The sequence below is a fragment of the Megalops cyprinoides genome, chromosome 1 (genome assembly GCF_013368585.1).
Source record: "Megalops cyprinoides isolate fMegCyp1 chromosome 1, fMegCyp1.pri, whole genome shotgun sequence".
Lineage (NCBI taxonomy): Eukaryota > Metazoa > Chordata > Actinopteri > Elopiformes > Megalopidae > Megalops > Megalops cyprinoides.
The window spans coordinates 39195701-39214728 of NC_050583.1; the positions used below are offsets into that span (position 1 = coordinate 39195701).

The following is a 19028-nucleotide window of genomic DNA, read 5'->3' on the forward strand; positions in this document are numbered from 1 at the left end:
AGGGCGATTTGGTCTGAAGAGAGAGGACAGGCCCTGGCCAAGCAGATGGTTGTCACATCCACTTATCGTCCACATGATGCCCTTTAAAATGCTTTTATCCGTGTCCCAACCAAGACAACCACACCCCCACTCCCACAAACAGCCTTACCCCACCCTACGGTACCGCTTCCAATCCCCTTTGTACATCAGTTGCCTCGAAGAGAAACCAGTAATGGATCCAGGTGCCACTTACTGAGAGTGTCTCCACATGCTTTCAAAGACAGCCGGAGGAATATGCGATCCGGTTCATAGATGGGTTCATGAATAAGTGATGGCAATAGTAAGACTTGAGTATAAAGGCGAGCGACGCCCCAAGAGGGAAGGGCTGGCTGTACCTGGCAAGAGCTGCTGGTAATGCTGGACCTCTTCCGCACAAAACGGCACCAGCTGATTTAGCCGAGCAAGTCACTGGAGTTTTTGAGCAGTGAGATCAAACCCAGTTCCCGAAGTTGTTTTGAGCAGCTTTGCCTGAGGGACAGAGGCACCTCCCAGAGTTCCCGCTGCATGATGACTGCCGGCAGCAAAGTTTCATGCCTGGAACGAAGAGCTGGTCGAGCAGGCTCAGGCAAAACTAACCTCTTCCCCTGTTTTTTGTTTTGTTTTGGTTTGGTGGTGTCCATGCGTGAGAACCAGGGATATAGAGTAGACTGTTTATGTGGTGTGGGAAAAGTTATTGGATTTTACTGAGGCATGCACTGGCCAAAAGTTGAGGATCATATAATTTCAGAACATAATAAGGCTATATATAGATCCTACAGCTTCCTTCAAAACGCTGTAGTTTATCTGATTTCAATGCGGTAGTGAACTGCCTTCAAGCTGTCACTATGATATGCGCTTCAGAAACCGTAATTTGTTTGTGTCCAACTCACTCAAAATATGTCATCTTAACACGTTACAAAATCCTCAGAATCAGCCCATAAAATGAGTGTTGTCCTGCCAAAATATTGTGTACAAAGCTTTCTAATGTCTTGACTTCTGTATGCTTATATAGGCCACCATTCAATCAGCATTCAGGGGCAAGTCTTAGGCTACGTTTAACCATGAGACTCTCCTCAGTGAAAACACACGCACAGTGCGGAAGCCGACTCCGAGAGACGGAGAGCTTTAACCCAATATAGAGCTTCACGGTTGTGTCACAAGGCTCTGATGAGCTGTGCTAGCGGCAGGAAACAAAGCCTGGTTTTTCAGTGGCACTGAGTCTGTCCATCTACGGGTCTGCTCATGTGCTGGCCTCAATGTACAGTTCTTTCCACTAAGGGAAGCAAGGACAGGCAGAAGCAGGCCGCCTTGTGTTCTTTCTCCCTCTCTCCCCCTCTCTCTCTCTCACTATTGCCCCTCTACTCCTGTGTGAAACACCATCTCGCTGCTTCTGCGCCATCTGATCAATACCCAAAATGCTTCACCCAGCCCCCAGCTAAGAAAACAACCCCAGCTGCTGACTTACCCAGGCTCTTTGTGTGCCCCCCTCACTCCCATCCCCCTCCTACTCCCCTCCCTCCTTCTCTCTTCTCTGGTCAGCTGAGACCGTAATCGTGGGGTCAGTAGGTCAGGGCTGCAAGGATTCCCATGGAAGGTAATGTCTTTGCAAGGCAAGGGGACTCCCTCAGTTTGTGTCAGCTCTCTTTATTCCCACATGCCATGCATGTGTCACTAGAACAATGCCACGGCAGTGGGTCTGTCCTGGCTCCCTAATAGGCCAGTTTAACTGTGCTTGTATACGAAACCAAGTCTGTAAATACCCACCCTCAAGAATGACTGACTGCCCTGAAATTAAAGGCCCCATTAAAGGTTCACAAGGCAGACTGGGGACTCACGCAGTCCCAGTGGGTACTCCCACTTACTCCAAACAAGAAGAACAAAATTAACACTCATTCAGTGTGATTCATTTTTAACTAGTTCACAGTTGTTTTCATTTTTGAATAGCAGACAAAGATAAATCCAATTAAACCTAACTCCAAGGCATCGTTTAAACTCTCGCCAAGAACTGGACTTTGCAGTTCTGTTCAAACAACAGAATGTTCGCCAGCAACTCCTCCTTATCATCCAAATGTTTGTAATTCTTTTTTGCAAAGCAAACACAGACCCAATCCAAGGAGGTGGTGAGGAAAAGGCTCAGCTACCAGTTATGTGTTCTACCTAATACACATGTCATACTCAGAAATCGCTGAAAGGCCTTCAGGAATCTGCATGTAGAATCTTGGAAAGACAGGTCATCTCCTCACTTCCTGCTCTCTTCCAGCTACCCTACTACAATGACAGGCAATGTGATCCTTTTATACTGATACCACATTCACCAGTGTAAAAATGTTCTAAATAAAGCCCCGCTTCCAGAATCTGAGCCTTTCTAACTCACCAAACAATGAAGATAATATTTATACTGAGAAGCAACCAAAAGCACAGCAATGACAGTGTGCATGTGTTCATACCCGCAAAACACAATCTCATGCTGAGCAAATTATTTCAAACTGATTCATTATTGGGAAGATACATCAAGAGCTCAGCACATTAGGGTGGATACTGACATAGTTCAAACACAATAGTCCCACATATGAGGCATATGACCAAACTTGTTGGTTGACTCTTCAGTGAAGACTAAGCATGAGCAGCTCCATTAAACCAAAAAGGTAAATAGAGGCAGCTGTATTTTCCATAACCATATATTACTGGACTAAGCTAACAAAAGGAACCACTCATAGGGGCATCATGTAAACAGAAATGGAACTAGATGGCTAGGATTCTACTTCTGAAAAGTTATATATTCAAAACTATAATTCAAGACAATACAGTATACATGCAAAAAATGAAGAACATATATATAACATACAAACACAAACAATATATATGCAAAATATATCTTACAATAAAAGCCTTCAATTTCATTGATCAAAGTGGGAATAGCTAAAATATTCTAAAAAATATTTCTGAAAAAGTAAATTGATTTTGCTATACATATTGGCATGTATTATTTTTTCCATAAGGGTCTGAACTGAGCAGGCTGTGTGCCTGGATATGTGGGTGAAGAGATGTGTTTTTTCCACAGCGTAATTCACACAGGGGTAAGGAAAGGATGCATAATGCATAATGCAGGAACTGATAACATGTTGTATTAAGTATCACATGACCACCAGAAGAAAGGAAGTAAGGTCCAGTGACACGAGTATGGGAAATCAGGGGTAATCTGGAACTACCCACAGTGTTCAAATGACAGTCGATAGACAACAGGCAGTGGAGAGAAAGAGAAGGAAGGAAGAAGAGAAAAAGAAAAGCAGTACTGTTCTGGCAATCTAGTGTCACGCTCATTAGAGGAATCAGAGAAGAGGGGATGACCTTGTTGAGGAAGAGAGGGGGAGAAAGAGATGGTGTATGGCCCGCTGGTCACTGAGCGAGGAGGAGGGACTGTGCTGTTAATTACAGCCTCTGTGCTCCTGTCAGTGCAATTGGCTCTCACTCTGTACCAGCACCCCTAACCTCCCCTCTGTCTGCAGTACACGGTCCCCAACTCCAGCTTGCATCAGCCGCCGGCCGCCTCTTTGACTAATGAGTTATCAGAGAGAGAGGACGGCCCATTCCTTCCGCTCCCAAGGATCAGCTCTGCTGACGGAGACGCCTGGGGCAAATTCAGAGGGCAAGTGATCGGCAATGTCAAGCAAAGGCGCTCATGGGAGGGCAAGTCCAGAGCTCTAGGCTGTGGATCATTTTTATGGTTCCCCTCCAATCAGTACCTCTGTGAGGCATGTGTCTTTTTAAACTTACCTTTGAGGTCTAACGCTTTCAAAAAGACACACACAGGCACAGCCTGATATGATTACATACACACCCATAAACATGCTATTATACCCTTGCACTCGTATACTCCATATCAGACATGGTCACTCATAGAAGTGCTTATTGCACTCACATATACACACACACACATCTTTATTAATATACTACAAAGTACTCTCTCAACGTACAGAATCATACTTGCCAGAACAGACACATCAACTACCCATGAATGGAAGGATGGTAACAGACACACAAGGCTCTCCAACTGCAGGTTTCCACCTCGCACTTCCTCCTTTAACAAGGGCATCTACACGTCACTTGGTTGTCCCAGAATGCCTGGCGGCCCCAAGTAGAAGAATCTGCCTGGCGCACAGCTGCTGTACCTTAATCCTGTCCCTGCATGTGAAATTGCATCCCCACACCCTCACTGGGCACGCTCACATGTCCCAACAAATGTAAAGCGACGAGAGTCCCACTAACTTCCAGCCAAGCGACCTTTTATCCATCGTAAAGGGGGACATGAGCCAGCAGAGCTGCTAGTGATTGTTTCCACCCCCCACTGAGACTTGCAGCACACAGCTGTAAGCTCATGTCACGGTACTGCTACTGACATGCTAGAAATAAGAGCCACACACACAACAGGCACCCACATTTCAGTGACAGCGGAATAACCACACATTGCGTATACGCATGCACGCTAAAATATTTTCCAATATTTCCATCCCTGGGCAAAACATCTGGTAAAATCCCAAACAGGCGCAGGGAAGTGGAGTCTCAGCATCAGCAGGTCTTCCTTGCTCAGATTATGGTGGCCTGAGCCTAAACCAGTGGCAAATACTACTGATGAGGGGTGTGGGACTGTTTTAGCTGCCAGCACAACCAACAGGATCTGTTTACCCAGATTAACCCTTCAGACAGCAATGGGACCAGCACCTGAGTAACAAACATGAGTCCAAGGGCCTCTTTGTTCCAAAACACCAAGCTGAGCATACAAACAGTGCTTTGCCAGGTGGGAAAGGAGCTACAAGTAATGTGTTTGCAAAAGCCCGTCAACAAATTTGCTGCACAATTGACCTGGACAGAGTATCCCTTCACAGTGTTTTCAAGGAGCTTGGTTTCACAGTGATGACTGCAAAAACACTCAATGAGCCCAGAGTGTATACAGAAGGACAATTTGTGAACTATCAATGGGAGCTACATGCCAGAGCAAAAACTGTTTTCAATTCATGGCGCTTCAGGGAATTCAAAGATGTAAGCGAACCGGAAACTGCGGTTATCTGCAGCAGCAACCTTGCTCTATCATTATTGGCCATCACGATGTTTTTTGCCAGCTCTATGGCGAACTTTCTGAGTGCAAATTATTGAGGGAGGCTGCACTTATCTCACACAGCGCTGCTATTCACAAAGGAGAGGCGTCGGAACATGAAAACGCGTCGATGAATATGCTGAGACGAACAAACAGAAAATCAGCGGGCTGTAAGGGAAGGGCCCTTTCTCCCAAATCGGCACTGTGAATCAGGCTGCCTGGCGCAGTGTGAGATCTGCTTTCATCTACCTAACATCCTGCAAAGCCCACGCTAAGAGACTCTGTGTTTGTGTTTCATCTCTGAGCTGCTCACCGCAACAGTCCCACTGTAGCCGTTTCGTGAAGCCAATCAGCCAGAGTGGCAGAGGCCTTTAAACGCAGGTACACACAAATTCACTTCCCCAGAGAGCTGACTGTGTACCTCGCAGGCCTGTGGCAGTTACAGGGCTCTTTATGAGACGAGAAAGCGCCTTGAAAAATGACAGGCATCTGGAATGCTCAAAAGGCGCACCTGCCACCATGATGATGTAATGCCGTGTTTGTATCGGCTTGTCAGGATGTTTCAAATGCAAAACAAGTTGCGGGCATATTACATGAACATCAGCCACTCAGGACACATTACCAGTTTTTGGAGCAAACTGCACTGTGAGTATGAAGTTGCTGGTTATATGCTGAGGAATAGATAAGCGTGCTTTCGCATATCTTTATATGGATTTAAGAAGATGGCTCTTTCACCCAGAGAGGCGACACTGCATTACAGATAATAATCATAAAAGCAATAATAAAAAATAAATCCCAAATGATGTAACTGATCTATGCTGCCTGAAACTGATGTGGGAAAAGTGCACTTTTGACTACTGAAATAGACATCTTCCAGACACAGCCCTTGACTGGGAAAAGTTCTGTGCTTTGACCAGACTCTTTTTCCCATACCAAAACAGCTCCCACGGGATCAGAAAAAAGGGGCCAATTTGCTCTGAGCCCTGTATGGCTGTTTCTGTTAGACATACACACAGACTAGTCGTCTGTAGCTGTGCTCCAAAAGCACTCACTAGTGCCTCGGATTGGCCCACCAATGAAATGGATGCCCATGTCAGGGAGGATCTGTCCTATCCCTGCTCAAGGCCACTGAAGCTGTGACAAGCTCACCCCAGGAAAACCATGTACTATTTTTCTCCTCGTCGTTCTCTGCACTTTCTTTTCCACACTGCAACCTTCTACAGGCGCACACACACACACACACACTATACAGAGCTCTTTCTTCCTACTACATTTTTCTTGTTGCTGTCCACACCCTCCATCAATAAGACTGACTGAACTAATTAACCTCCTGCCACCATGCTAAACAATGGGCCTTGTAACCTTATCAATGCTAATGCATGTCTCGGGAACCAAATGGTGATCGCAGGTGTGAATGGGCCCTCCCGAGTGACTGTGCTCCATTGTTCGTAAATCAAATCAACCTCTGAGGACAATGAGGCAGACCTGTTAAAGTTTTTCAACAATGCCCCTTAATTTGTCTTTGTTTGTTGATCTTGGTTAATTATCTAATTATGTGTCAGTGGCAAACTCAGTCTTATGGGGATCTCTTCACCAAAGTGTTATCTTACCAAGTGTAGAGATGATCAGCACAGCGGCCCGTCTGTCTCTGGAGGCCATTTGGAGAAGTAGACAGGAAAATCACATGAGACATTGCACTCTGGACAGACCCATGCTCAGGACAAGCAGCCACAGTACCAGGTGACTGAATGGCCAGGCTGTGGTGATAACAAGGTCCACAGGCCCTGGTACGCTGCCAGTTTGCTCGAGTTAGAGGAAAATGCAGATGCAAATGCCTCTCCAAAGCAATTAGCGCAGCAGGTCCAGTTCCTGCCATGGCAGCTGGAGCAGGGAAATCGCATGGCCTCTGGCGATACTGCTGCCAGTGCAAAAAGGCCGGGAAGGAGGGAGAGGAGAGAGGGGGCGAAGACAGAAATAAAATGCATATGTTTGTGTGTTGTGTGTTCAGCAGTACGAGGTTAATGTTTTGTGTGTGTATCTGTGTGTATAACAAGTGAGTGGCTCTGTTGATGTGTGATGTGCCTGTGATATATGTGCATGGGTGTTGGCTCCCTTAAAAGGGTTACAGCAGATTAGCAGTAGAACATCATTTGCGAAAACACATACACACGCACACGCTGGGGCACACATAAACACACACACACACAGCATTGAGCCCAAGGCTAATGAAATGACATCATGTTGAAGGGAGGGGGAGGAGGATTCTTGCAAAAGAAAGGCTAATCACTGGCTTGTTATCACTGGGTTCATTAGTAATGAGCAACGGAGCAGTGCTGTAGAGCCGTTGGCCTTCCGAAAGATGTAAGACAAGCCCAGCTCTGAATGTTACAGAGTTCACTTTCAAAAGCCAGGGCATTAATGATAGCGGAAGGGGGGGATTCTCCTTCAGGGTCAAAGAGCAATACCCCATGTTTAAAAGCTCCTGGAATTTAATTGTGCAGTGATAAATTTCAAATGTACAGATGAAACTTGCTATTCACAAACCAATTTTATCTGAACAAAATCTATTTCATATATCCAGTTTACTTTCTCAGACTCCAAATAAATGAGACATGAGTTTCAGATACTTGCTCTCCACCAAGTATCAATGTTGGTGACAACAATATCACCAAGATCTCAATGAAACTCACAAACAAGGGGACTCTGGGCTCAGTTTCTTAAGATATGCTCTAGGGGAGGGAGTACTCAGCACCCACCCATCCCCAAATTGCCCAAATACCACCTATTTGTAATCTCTGCCCACAGCTTCTATCTGTCTAAAATCTAGAAAGCCACTGGCCATTGCCCCACCTTGCACATTCACAGCAAATTTAGTGTGTTCTTAGTGGGTTTACAGGAGCAAAAACAGGGGGGGTGCAGCCGACAAAGGCTTTTCAGAAGAGGGGCCGAGGACACTGCGTAAGATCAAGAACCCGGGGTCACTGCGCCAGGACATGCGTGGACTGATTTAGTACTTCTGACCCTGGCCCCCGTCGCGGTCACTCAGCCTCCGGAGCCTGGGAACGGCCACATACAGCACCGCGAGGAATGCAAACAGAACCAGCCTCAGGGGGGCGAGTGGCACTCTGCTTTTCAGCAAAAATAACAATCATATGGCAACTGCGGAAAGCAAGCCATCAGTCTGACGGACAAGTGCTTTCTGAAGTGAGCAAGGCCAAAGCCATTGAAAGAGGAAGTACACACATGGAGGCTGCCTTCTCACTCAGCAGTAACAAAGCAGTGACATGCAAGTGGTAGCCTACCGTGTAAAAACCTGGGTATAAAAATTCACACAAAATGCAGCTTTGTCGATCTTCCTGCAGGCCTCTTAAACTGTGCTCACCCTCAAACCCTACACTTCAAGGATGCACTTGAAAAAGCCCTCATGCTTTTGGTTTGGGCAAAGCATCAACCCTCCCGTACAGAGACGCTGCATGCTGGGACGTCACCATCTGTTGTACTCGATTATTGCTAGGGAAGTTCACCCGTATTGTGCCACCAGTGTCAATTGTACTGTCTTCACATTTGGTGTATTGAGGAATGCTGGTTAAGAAATGAATGGGTTCTTACCTGAGGTGTCCCACATGTTCAGCTCAATCCGCTGTTTGTCGATCTCAAAACTAGCCGTGTAGTTCTCGAAAACCGTGGGAACGTAATTCTGAAATGAGACATTTTAAAAGTTAATCATTTAAAGTGCAACATGTTTATTCCTGATGTTATCTGGGACAACGAGTAACTTTGTGGTTTGTTCGTACTTCATCTCAATAGGTGACGCGTTTGCTGCGCTGGTATTTTATTTACCCTTTCCTGCATCAGTAATCGTATTAGGAGATAGGCTGTTGCCGAAGAGGCATTCGAGGTAAATCATCGCAGGAGGCTGCAGAGTTAGGTATTGGGTCGGATTTATTGTTAGACTAAACACAAAGGGTACCCCGGTAAATCTGAAAACGAATGAGCCAGTGGATATTGTTGCTCTATAAATGAATAAACGTTCACTCATAACAATGTCTTTGCTTCTAACAACATAAATAAAACCTCATAATTCAAGCCATTAATATAATAAAGAGCTTTTTGCGCAAATGTGTTAGGTGATTAGTTTTTAAAAATCCAACACAAGCAAGCACCAGCACCCATCTCTTTCACGCAGAGTGTGGCTGCGGCGTGATCATACTGCGCAGAACAGCTCACCTAGCCTGGTAACCCGTACAAGTGAGCTCATGTCGCTAATACAAAGTGAGATCCGGATAATATATCAGACTGGAAACTTCGTACAAGCCAAAAAGGTCTAGTTCGGATATACACTCGCCTTGGACACTCAAGGCGGAATGGAAACTTGTTATTTAAGGTTATTCGCGTTCACACCTTTGTTTGGCTGAGCAGTTGTTGGATCAGTGCCCCCGCAACTGTCTGGAGCGCTCCTGGGCTCTCCAAACTTACAGACTGCATGTTTATGTCCGGCCCATATACATAAATCTACATGAATATAAAATGGTCTGATTTCCTTCCTTTTCTCATTGTTAAATGGTCTGATTTCCTTCATTTTCTATTATTATTATTATTATTATTATTATTCACTGACCCACTGCCAAATCACTTAAAATACAACAACGTACCTCAGGGTATGAATCTTTAGCAAATACATGTAAGAGTGCTGTTTTGCCACACTGCGTGTCTCCGACCACCACGATCTTGCAGCGGCTGCCTTTACTCTCCATGGTGCTCCGTCAGTGTCTGGTCTTAACGCGGTACGGTCTCTTCATTTACACTCCAACGACGATGCGGTAAAAAGAAAATGTAGAATCCCAAAAAGTGAACACCGACTGCGGCTCGTTCTCTCCTTCTGTCTCTCGCTCACTTTTTCCGCCTCCTTCTGTCTTTCTATCCCTCGCTCTCTCTCCCCTGCTGTCCAGCCCTGTCTCCGGTTCCCACGGCGACACTATGCACTGCGCGGTTGCATCCTCGTCTCCTGTGCGTACCGCTTGATTTTCTGCAAACTCAAGTTTTTTTTCTCCTTTTGGCTCCGCCCAGTAGCCACTATCAGCCAATGAAAATGCATCTCGTTTCTGATGTTTTATTTATTATCTTTTTATTTATGTACGTATGCATGTTTACCCACGACATCCCAGCATTAAAGTTTAGGGGGAAAAAACTTAGCATGTAGCTGCTCGTATAGTTCATAGGGAACGCTTGCTGAAGCTACACGGAAGTTGTTTAAACTTAAGTACTTTCTGTCTATATTAATAAAAGCATGTCAATGGAAGTACGATTAGCTTCAAAATACTGATAGTAATATTATCCTATTGGTAGTGATGGTATCTGTAGTAGTTAGCATTAAAGATTTCATAACCGTGATTATTAATTAGTCCACCAGTTGTGTCGGCGTGACCGCCCATTGTTGTTTCACTTTTTCCATCTGGTCTAATTTTATTTATGACGTTTGTTATTATTCTATCTGTAGCATCCTCTCATTTGTCTTCATCATTAATACAATTTCCCTGCGTTTCAGCGGAATTATATTTGAAAAGTAATTGCCCTAATGTCATGCACAGTAGTCTACGCTTTCCGTGGAAGTGTGAAAAACTTAAGGTGTTTCCCCACCGGAAGAGCTTGAGCCAGACTACTGCTTGGGATGTGCTTCGTATAATGAACTAACACTTAACACTTTTCCATTTTTGTTTTGTCGAAATTTTCGAGAAAACCTAAAACTAATTACAAGCATCGATTACATAAAACACGATTACTGACAATCGTGAAGTCGCTTGTATTTTTTCCCAAGGTTGAGCCTTGGTACCCTTAATAGTAGGTGTAATAAATAAAATTGATTGATTTAATAACATAGCGGCTACGAGTGGTTTTGTAGATGAAATGGGGCAGAAGAGTGAAATGAAATCTAAGTCAAACACCAACTGCAAAAACATAAGCAGCGCAAGGTACTTGTGCGTCCTGCGATATGCTTGAGATTGCATATCGAAGTGTTATGTTGCTGCCATCTAGCGTCTAAATCTGCAACGTAGATGGGAGCTCAACTGGAATTAAATGGCTGCAGTGGCAAGTAAAGTTATTCCTGAGATGAATCCATGTAGCTATTTTTCCGCAAAGTCCTGTTCCGGTGCAAGAACGCCAAGCTGAAATCATATTGAAACCCCAGGCGTTCAGTCAAGAAAATACTTTGTGGGGATATTCCTGAATCCTGGGCAAGGTCTTCACGTGAGAAAGGAAAGATACTGTACATGGCATGTCTTGTTTGTCATATCTAGGAATGTGAAGTACAGGCACAGATTTTCTTCATGTGAACTCTAGGCCTACTGTTGTGACCTAAGCGTGAATGTGTTGCTCCTGTTTTTGTCACTGCCTTACACAAACACTAGACACTGTAGATATGCAGTAGACCTCCTGAAGGCACTATTAATAATTGCTTACAGAAAAAGAAACAATTCGGTCGATTGCAATGTCAGTTTGCAGCCTTGGTTTTGATTTGAATTTTCTGTTCCTCTCTCTCTCTCTCTCTCTCTCTCTCTCTCTCTCTCTCTCTTCATTGTAATGAGTCACACATGTAAAATAAATAGTTTATGGCATATTAAAAATAATAGGTCTTAACTGGCAAAATAAAAGAAGAGGGGGTCCATTAATAACATGTTTGCAACTGTAAAAACATCGAGATGTTTCTAATTAGTTATAATTAATTTGTCTTCACTCAGATATTGAGCGTAATCTGTTCTTAAGGTACAGAACATGGATCTGGCATAATTATTACGCATCACCGGGAGAAGTTCTCTCTTCTATCGCACGTTTTCCATTGCTAGGTTGTGCTGACATCTCCTGGTTGAACGAAGTACCTCCTCCCCAAATCAGAATTCTTCAGCGTGCTATGGTTTACATCCTAAAGATCGTGCTATTTCAGTGGTAAAATTGAAAACAAACATTCCATGCCGCCTGGTCACTTGGTCTGCAATGCGTGAGAGGGTCTGCTAGAGGTAATACAATTATTTTTAGCAAAACTTCTAAAAACCTCCAGAACGTGACCAAAGGTAACAAATGAATGCTCTCCAGCTGAAAAGCTGCACTATCAACTGTTTATCTAATATACACATATGTTTTCTTTAGAGTATATTCGTATAGTTGATTATTAATATGAAATTTTAGTGAACTGGTTTTCTTTGAAACCGTAGGGTCACTAAGGAACTAATATAGTAATATAGTATAGTAGTCGTAGGTTCCCACAAATGTCACTACGTACTCTCCATTGTAGGGTCTTAATCAGGAAATAAGGTCTTTCATGCAGATGAGGATGTTATAAAATATGTCATTTACTCCACAAAATTTTTTTGCAGTCGTTTCACACGAGAGCATGCAATGCATTTGTAATGTTACAATTCAATTTCTGCCATTTGGCGGCACTGTGGTTCATCTTTATCGTTTATATGGATTGAACACATCCCCAAAGGTGAGAGAGGCAAGAGCCAGAAAGTCTCCTTCAGGCTGAAATTACCTTAAAGTTGTACACCGGAGCAAAGTTTTCCTGTGTCTTTAAAAAATTAGTTTTGAATATGAAATTCCACTTCATCGTCAGTATTGAACCGGTAGCAATAAGGGTTTTTAGTTTTTCATTAATCTCTGGTGTCTCTCTCCCCTTCTTGCATCTGTTGTCCACCTCTGTCCTATTGAACGTCTTGAATAGATTCTACATCATAAACCTTTTAAGAACAAGCTTACGCCTTTAAGTGCATTTTTTTTCTTTGAGCACATTAAGTAAAACCAAATTAACTGAGTTTTGACTATTTCCTTGAACATGTGCCCAGGGTGGGAGCTATCCTTAAGTAACATGGCATAAGTGTTTGTGGGTTTCAAAAAACCTCCTGTTCCAAGGGATCACTGTCCTGTTAGAGTAGAGGTGAAGCAGATGTCAGTAACCAGAAATATTTTTCTTTGTATATTGTCTTTGACCACAATTGAAATATTCAAGATGTTTTCAATGACTGTTATGTGGACTAGGAGCTATGTTTAGGTAGAAAAGAAGGCAAAAGAAACAGACAAGAGAACAGCTACTTCCATATGGCCATATTCCCTTTCTGTGAAATAATACCTTTTGGGTTGAGCTTTACCCAGGGGAAGGATACCTTACAATCTTGACCCCTGGTATGATAATTTAGCAGGGTCAGTATGGCTGTTCTTAAGCCTTGTAGTTCAAAGTATATTTCTGGGGTAAGTAAAAGACCCTCTAAAACAAATTCAGTTTAAAACATGGGAGTCTAAGAAGGATGCTATCTATAGCCCTGTAAAATCCTAGTTATGATCATGCTCGGACCCCTGTCGCAATCCACGGAGTAGAAGTTGAAGTAGTCCATTCCTACAAATACCTTGGAGTGCACCTAGATGACAGGCTGGAGTGGACTAAGAACACAGAGGCCCCTTACAAGAAGGGCCAGAGTCGGCTTTACTTCCTGCGGAGACTACGATCCTTCAACATCTGCAACAAGATGCTGCAGATGTTCTACCAGTCTGTGGTTTCCAGTGCCATCTTATACGCGGTGGTGTGCTGCGGGTGTGGTCTGAAAGCTGGGGATACAAATGGACTGAACAAGCTCGTCAGGAAAGCCAGCTCTGTCATAGGTGGCGGAATTGAGCTGGACTTACTAGGGGCGCTGGCGGAGAGGAGGATGCTTAACAAGCTGGTGAGCATCCTAAACAACACCTCCCATCCTCTCCATGACAGGCTTGTGAAGATGAAGAGCACCTTCAGTGGCAGGCTGATCTCCCCCAAATGTTCCACTGAGAGGCACAGAAGGTCTTTTCTGCCTGCATCCATCAAACTATACAACTCCTCCCCTCTCTGCTGCAACATGGGATTGACTGGCGCCTGATGCCCTGTGCTGTGTCCCCCCCCCCACCCACACACACAATCTTTGCACATGGGACAAAAACTGTTCTCTAGCCATCTGGTCAGGATTTGCACTATACAGTTATCATTGTTATACACATTGTACAACAATAACTGTTTTTCTACTGCACTCCATACTGTATAATAGCAATAACCTTACCCTTGTTTATTCTTGTTTCATAATTCATTACATACTATGTATATAATGATAGCACAAGGACGATAACTTCTCCATGTCACTGTTCTCATTTATTTATTATATGACAACTACAGAAGTACTACACAATGCATAATTGCAGAAACATCTTTCTATTTGTTGTATTTTATACCTCTCTGTTTCCATTGTGCACACATGGTGACTTATACATAGATTTCCTTTAACACTAAACATTAAAAAACATAAAAGAAACTATTCTGATCTTTATTCAATGGGTTCAGAGATATTTATAAATTGTCATGTTGCATGTTAGATGCTTATTCAGAGGTATCACCTAAAGGTACTATATTACCACATTTTTTAGGTAAGTAGCCTTCAATAGAGAAGAAACTATTTTAAAGCAGTATACTTCATGTTTCATTGGTTGTTTTTGTTCACCTGCAAAGTATAGATGGACTGGATTTTCATTGGCTTGGTCAAAGGTAAAAACCTACGCCTGTAATATGACCCACAATAAATTTGTAAGTTAAGAGAAGCAGCAAAGTTCTGGTTGAATCTAATTCCTTGTAAGAATTAAATCATCCTGAACTGACCTTTTTTCACATTTATAATGTAAAACTCAAAAAGGGGTACAGAAATCCTGATCCAAATTCTAAAAAAAAAAACACCGGGGGGAGTACAATTACATGATAGCAGTGTGCCATAGGCAAAAATGGAATTTACAATGCACTGCTAATTAAAAAGTAAAATGTAATGTAAAATAAACAATGGATTCAGATTTTTTTCAGTAAGTCATAACAGATTCTGTGTAAATATTTGGACCATCCTTTGGTGCATTTGAAGTCTACCAATTTCAAAGATTCTGTACATGTGTTTAAGAAGGCAGTGAAACTGACTTTTCAATTTCCCCTTTTGTGTTTGAGCATGTAATATTTCTCCATTAAAAATGATCACATTAAGATGAACTGATATATGATCTGATATGATCAACTCGCTCCATAGACATGGACATCTATCCGAAACTGATAGGTTAAAGCTGGAAAAAAATGACTTAGTGATTCCCCATCTGAAGAACTTCAGTCACATTCTTTGACAACTTTAATCACTGTGAAGTGAAACCCATTAACCAGATACATTTATGTAAATCTTTCATGTTGAGTTTCTTTTATTTTGGGTATCAAGTCAAATTTGAAGTAAGATACTGTTGCTTTTTCCAAGGAATGGGGTAACATTGCCTGAAGCAGGTCTAATTCTGGACTGCTAGTCTTTTATATATATGATCTCACAAATCCATTCGAAGGCTTCTCAAGTAAAATCCATTCATTACTGCATTTCTCGCATGAGATGCACAGACAATTTATATTTAAAGAGGATAATTTGGTCTGTATTACACTGCATTAATGACTGTTCAGTATTCATAGAAGTAAGGGAGCTTTAAAAATGTTTTCAAATACATAAAAACAAAACAGATTCTATTTATTTATGCACCCCCATCATCATCATGACAGAAAAAAAAGACGTTTTTCTCAAACCACTGAGTTTGTGAAGAGTTTTTCCTGATGATTATTATTTCTCTATTATTTCATGAGAGGGAGTTATATTTAGCAAGGTCATGAGTATATTTTTCCAGAAAAATACAGTTTGAAAGTTTATTGGGGAACATGGGAATTTCAACGTCTGATTTTAATAAAAAGTCTAGGCTTGTGACCAGCTTAAAGAGGTTATTGGGAATGTGGTATCACATTGACGATTGGTTGGATATATATGCATGTATATCCAACCAATCTTCAATGTATATCCAACCAATCCTCATTCTTACAACTGTGTAATTGTTGTAAGTGGGATGCACTGTACTTCAATTACCTGACTGCAAAATGAATGGTAATGTCTAAATGTATCCAGTAGGTGGAAGCATGTGACACAGGTTGACTGTCTTTGAAAACACACATTTGGCTAACTAGACTAACACGGGTCAGTTCACAGCTTATATTTTTATTCAGTTGCGTTAATATAGCATTACTTCTTTGTTCTCTGGAAGTAATCCCAAGAGGCTTTGCTGCACGTAGGTGCAAGTAGCATGTATCCAAACATAAAGGATGAAAGCAGCAACATTCTAACATTCATAGCATTACCTACCACTGATTGAAATGCATTATGACTGGAATATGTCTTGCTCAGCCTAACACTGCAGTTTTGTCTTCAATAGACTTTTAAATAATGGATGACTAGTAAGGCTTGCACCCACCTACAGTACAAAGTTATTGACACATCCATCAACAACATGGGTGACCAGGAGAGGGGGAGAAGGAAGATGTATAGGACAAAAAATCTTCTTAAGGTGGATCTTGTGTATACCAGATCCAACATCTGACACGGCAAGAATGAATGGGATATGAGTGGGTGGTATAAACAGCATTCATTCTACCCATAGGCCATAAGATCCCGCATTAGCATTCAGGCATGGACCAGTGAACGGCATTTTAGCTCCAAGATGCACAGAGAGAGCATCTGTACTGGTACAATGAGCCTGACGCCCTGGACTGGGTGAGACCTGCCAAATTCAACCATATATTATTCAATGGCAGTATCAATCACATTCACAGAAAGAGGGAAAAAAAACATTTCAAAGATTCAAACATTGCCTGAAATGGTGGATTTGGTGATTAGTTGTATGGCTGGGACTAAGAGTCACTCAGTGCCCCCTGCATGTCTCTGCCGTATAGCTGTCTCTCTCAGCAAGTGGAAGTGAGGGAGGATCTCTATGGCAAGACTCTTCCCCTTCCCAGAAAGAGCTCACCCTCAGGTTTTGTAACTCCTGTGAATAATCATCCACATCACATTCCCATCTAGTGATCTGTAGTGGTGGAAGTGGCAGTAATCCTGCCACCCATTCAACTGCCCGACTGTTCTGTAAGAAGGAATATTAATAAGAAGGTAGCCCCACTGCCCTGCCCTGCATATATTTTCAATCTGCTGAACCATTTCCTGTCACATCCATTTGTGACTTCTCTATCACTTTGTATGTCTACTTCCTGACTGCTTGAGGGGCCACCCAACTGCACTGTTGTCACTTGCCTTTCAGCTTCTTCTTTCTCATTCAGCTTAGTGAAATGCAACATACACATGCAAGTGTGTGTACATCTGAAATAAGAAGTGTGAAGTCCAGTTTTTGGTCAGAACCACTTGGCTGCACTGAATGGAACTGATATCAAATTGGACAGTCACATCTTAATATAAAATTCATATCCCACCCTTTGCAATTACAATTTGTTACAATTAAATGTCAGTGCTCATTGACACTGTTAGAAAATGTATAGAACTACTAGAGGATGTTATGAGTGTGACTCATAGTTTTGCTTGTGGCAATCTGATGTGATGATACAGTGAGGAGGTTTTGGAATAATTCTCTGCTTTCCCAGTCACTTCCAGTGGCATTTGGTACAGCAGTAATTCCGCTGGAACGAAATGTGTTTATACATTCCATACTGAAGTTTATTTCCTTTTCCTGATGTTTGGGAGATAACAAATAACCCTTTCAGAGTACTAGAATGTTGATCTGGTGATGAGAGATTTCAACAGGCAATTGAGACTGACTGATGACTTATAAATATAAATGATCACATCCTCTTTCCAAAACAAGCTTTGGCTATATTTTTACTTAATATTAAAATTAAAGTTTACTTTAAAATCAACAAAATTGAAATCTGTTTTGAAATTAAGGTTATTTCCATATACATTTCACAAGCTAATCACTGACAGTAGTAAAAACAGGTCAGGGGCAGCATCAGCAACCTACCAGGCAAGAGGGATGATCAGACTCTTTTACGGTTTAATAAAAGATAGTGGTGTTGCCTGTGATATCATTAGCCTTTTGACTTAGGGAATTGTGCACCTTGTGTAGTTGCAGGAAGTCAACCAACAGCTCCATTTTTCAGGCAGCCGACGCTGGGAAATCAACACAATAGACCCTGTCCACTTAAAAAGTTCCAGTCCAGTACAGCTGAATGGGAGGCATAAACAGCCTTTTCCGCTGGACTTCTCCTGGCCACTATTCTGTTGCTCAGGGACCAGGCCTTGACCAGGACTACAAGAGGAGAGGATGGGCGGGAGGGCGTTTTAGAGGAATACTGCTGTTTATTGGCTAACACGACTTCCTGCTGTTGAATTCCAGCATTTCATGTGTGTGTGTGTGTGTGTGTGTGTGTGTGTGCGTGTGTTTTTTGTGTGCGTGAAATGCCAACGCATCTGGTCTCAAGCTGAATTGTTTCAAAACGCAAAATATATGTGAAAATTTCAAATTCAAGTGTGCCATGCCATCCTCCTTAAACCTGATGCCTTCCCAATCTTACTATTTAATCATTCAAGTGGTAGCTTTATTAATTTGTAACACTGGTCATGGAAATTATTGACAGAACTTTAAGTACTAAAGTAGTACAAAGGTTTTATAATACAGCATTATTGCTGTTCCAGATTAAGCACAACTGCCTCCAACCTCCAGATCAGCCCTGGGACATTGATAACACGGTCATTTGTGTTTACTCCTATGTTGACTGAACTCAAAGGCACACCTCATCACAGTAAATCTCTTAACCTATGGCTACTGGTAAGTAATTGCATAAACAGATCTTATTTCATGAACTGATCTTGAAGTTAGTAACTGAACACATTTATCAACTATGGTAAACTTCCTTCCTTGTTTTCACTGTGCACCTTTGAAGACAAGTAGTATTTATCTCTGTCCTCTCTTAGTAAGCCACTCAGGAATGAGGAGTCCTGAACTGCTGTCCCACTGCCAGTGGCTACTTCACAGGAAAATAACATCAAATTTCCTATGTTTGTTTCCC

At 42.5% G+C, this 19028-nt stretch overlaps 1 protein-coding gene across 1 annotated transcript in view; it reads right to left on the reverse strand.

Moving 5' to 3' along the window:
* The window catches only part of LOC118786749 (rho-related GTP-binding protein RhoN-like), a 29195-nt gene extending 19083 nt beyond the window's left edge, over positions 1 to 10112 (reverse strand). Inside the window, exons 1-2 of the mRNA XM_036542050.1 lie at positions 9763 to 10112; positions 8720 to 8807 (exon numbers count right to left, since the gene is read on the reverse strand). Of these exons, the coding sequence (XP_036397943.1) occupies positions 8720 to 8807; positions 9763 to 9864 (190 nt within the window). The 5' untranslated portion in view covers positions 9865 to 10112. The remainder of the gene's footprint in view (positions 1 to 8719; positions 8808 to 9762) is intronic.
* Positions 10113 to 19028: the final 8916 nt, after the last annotated feature.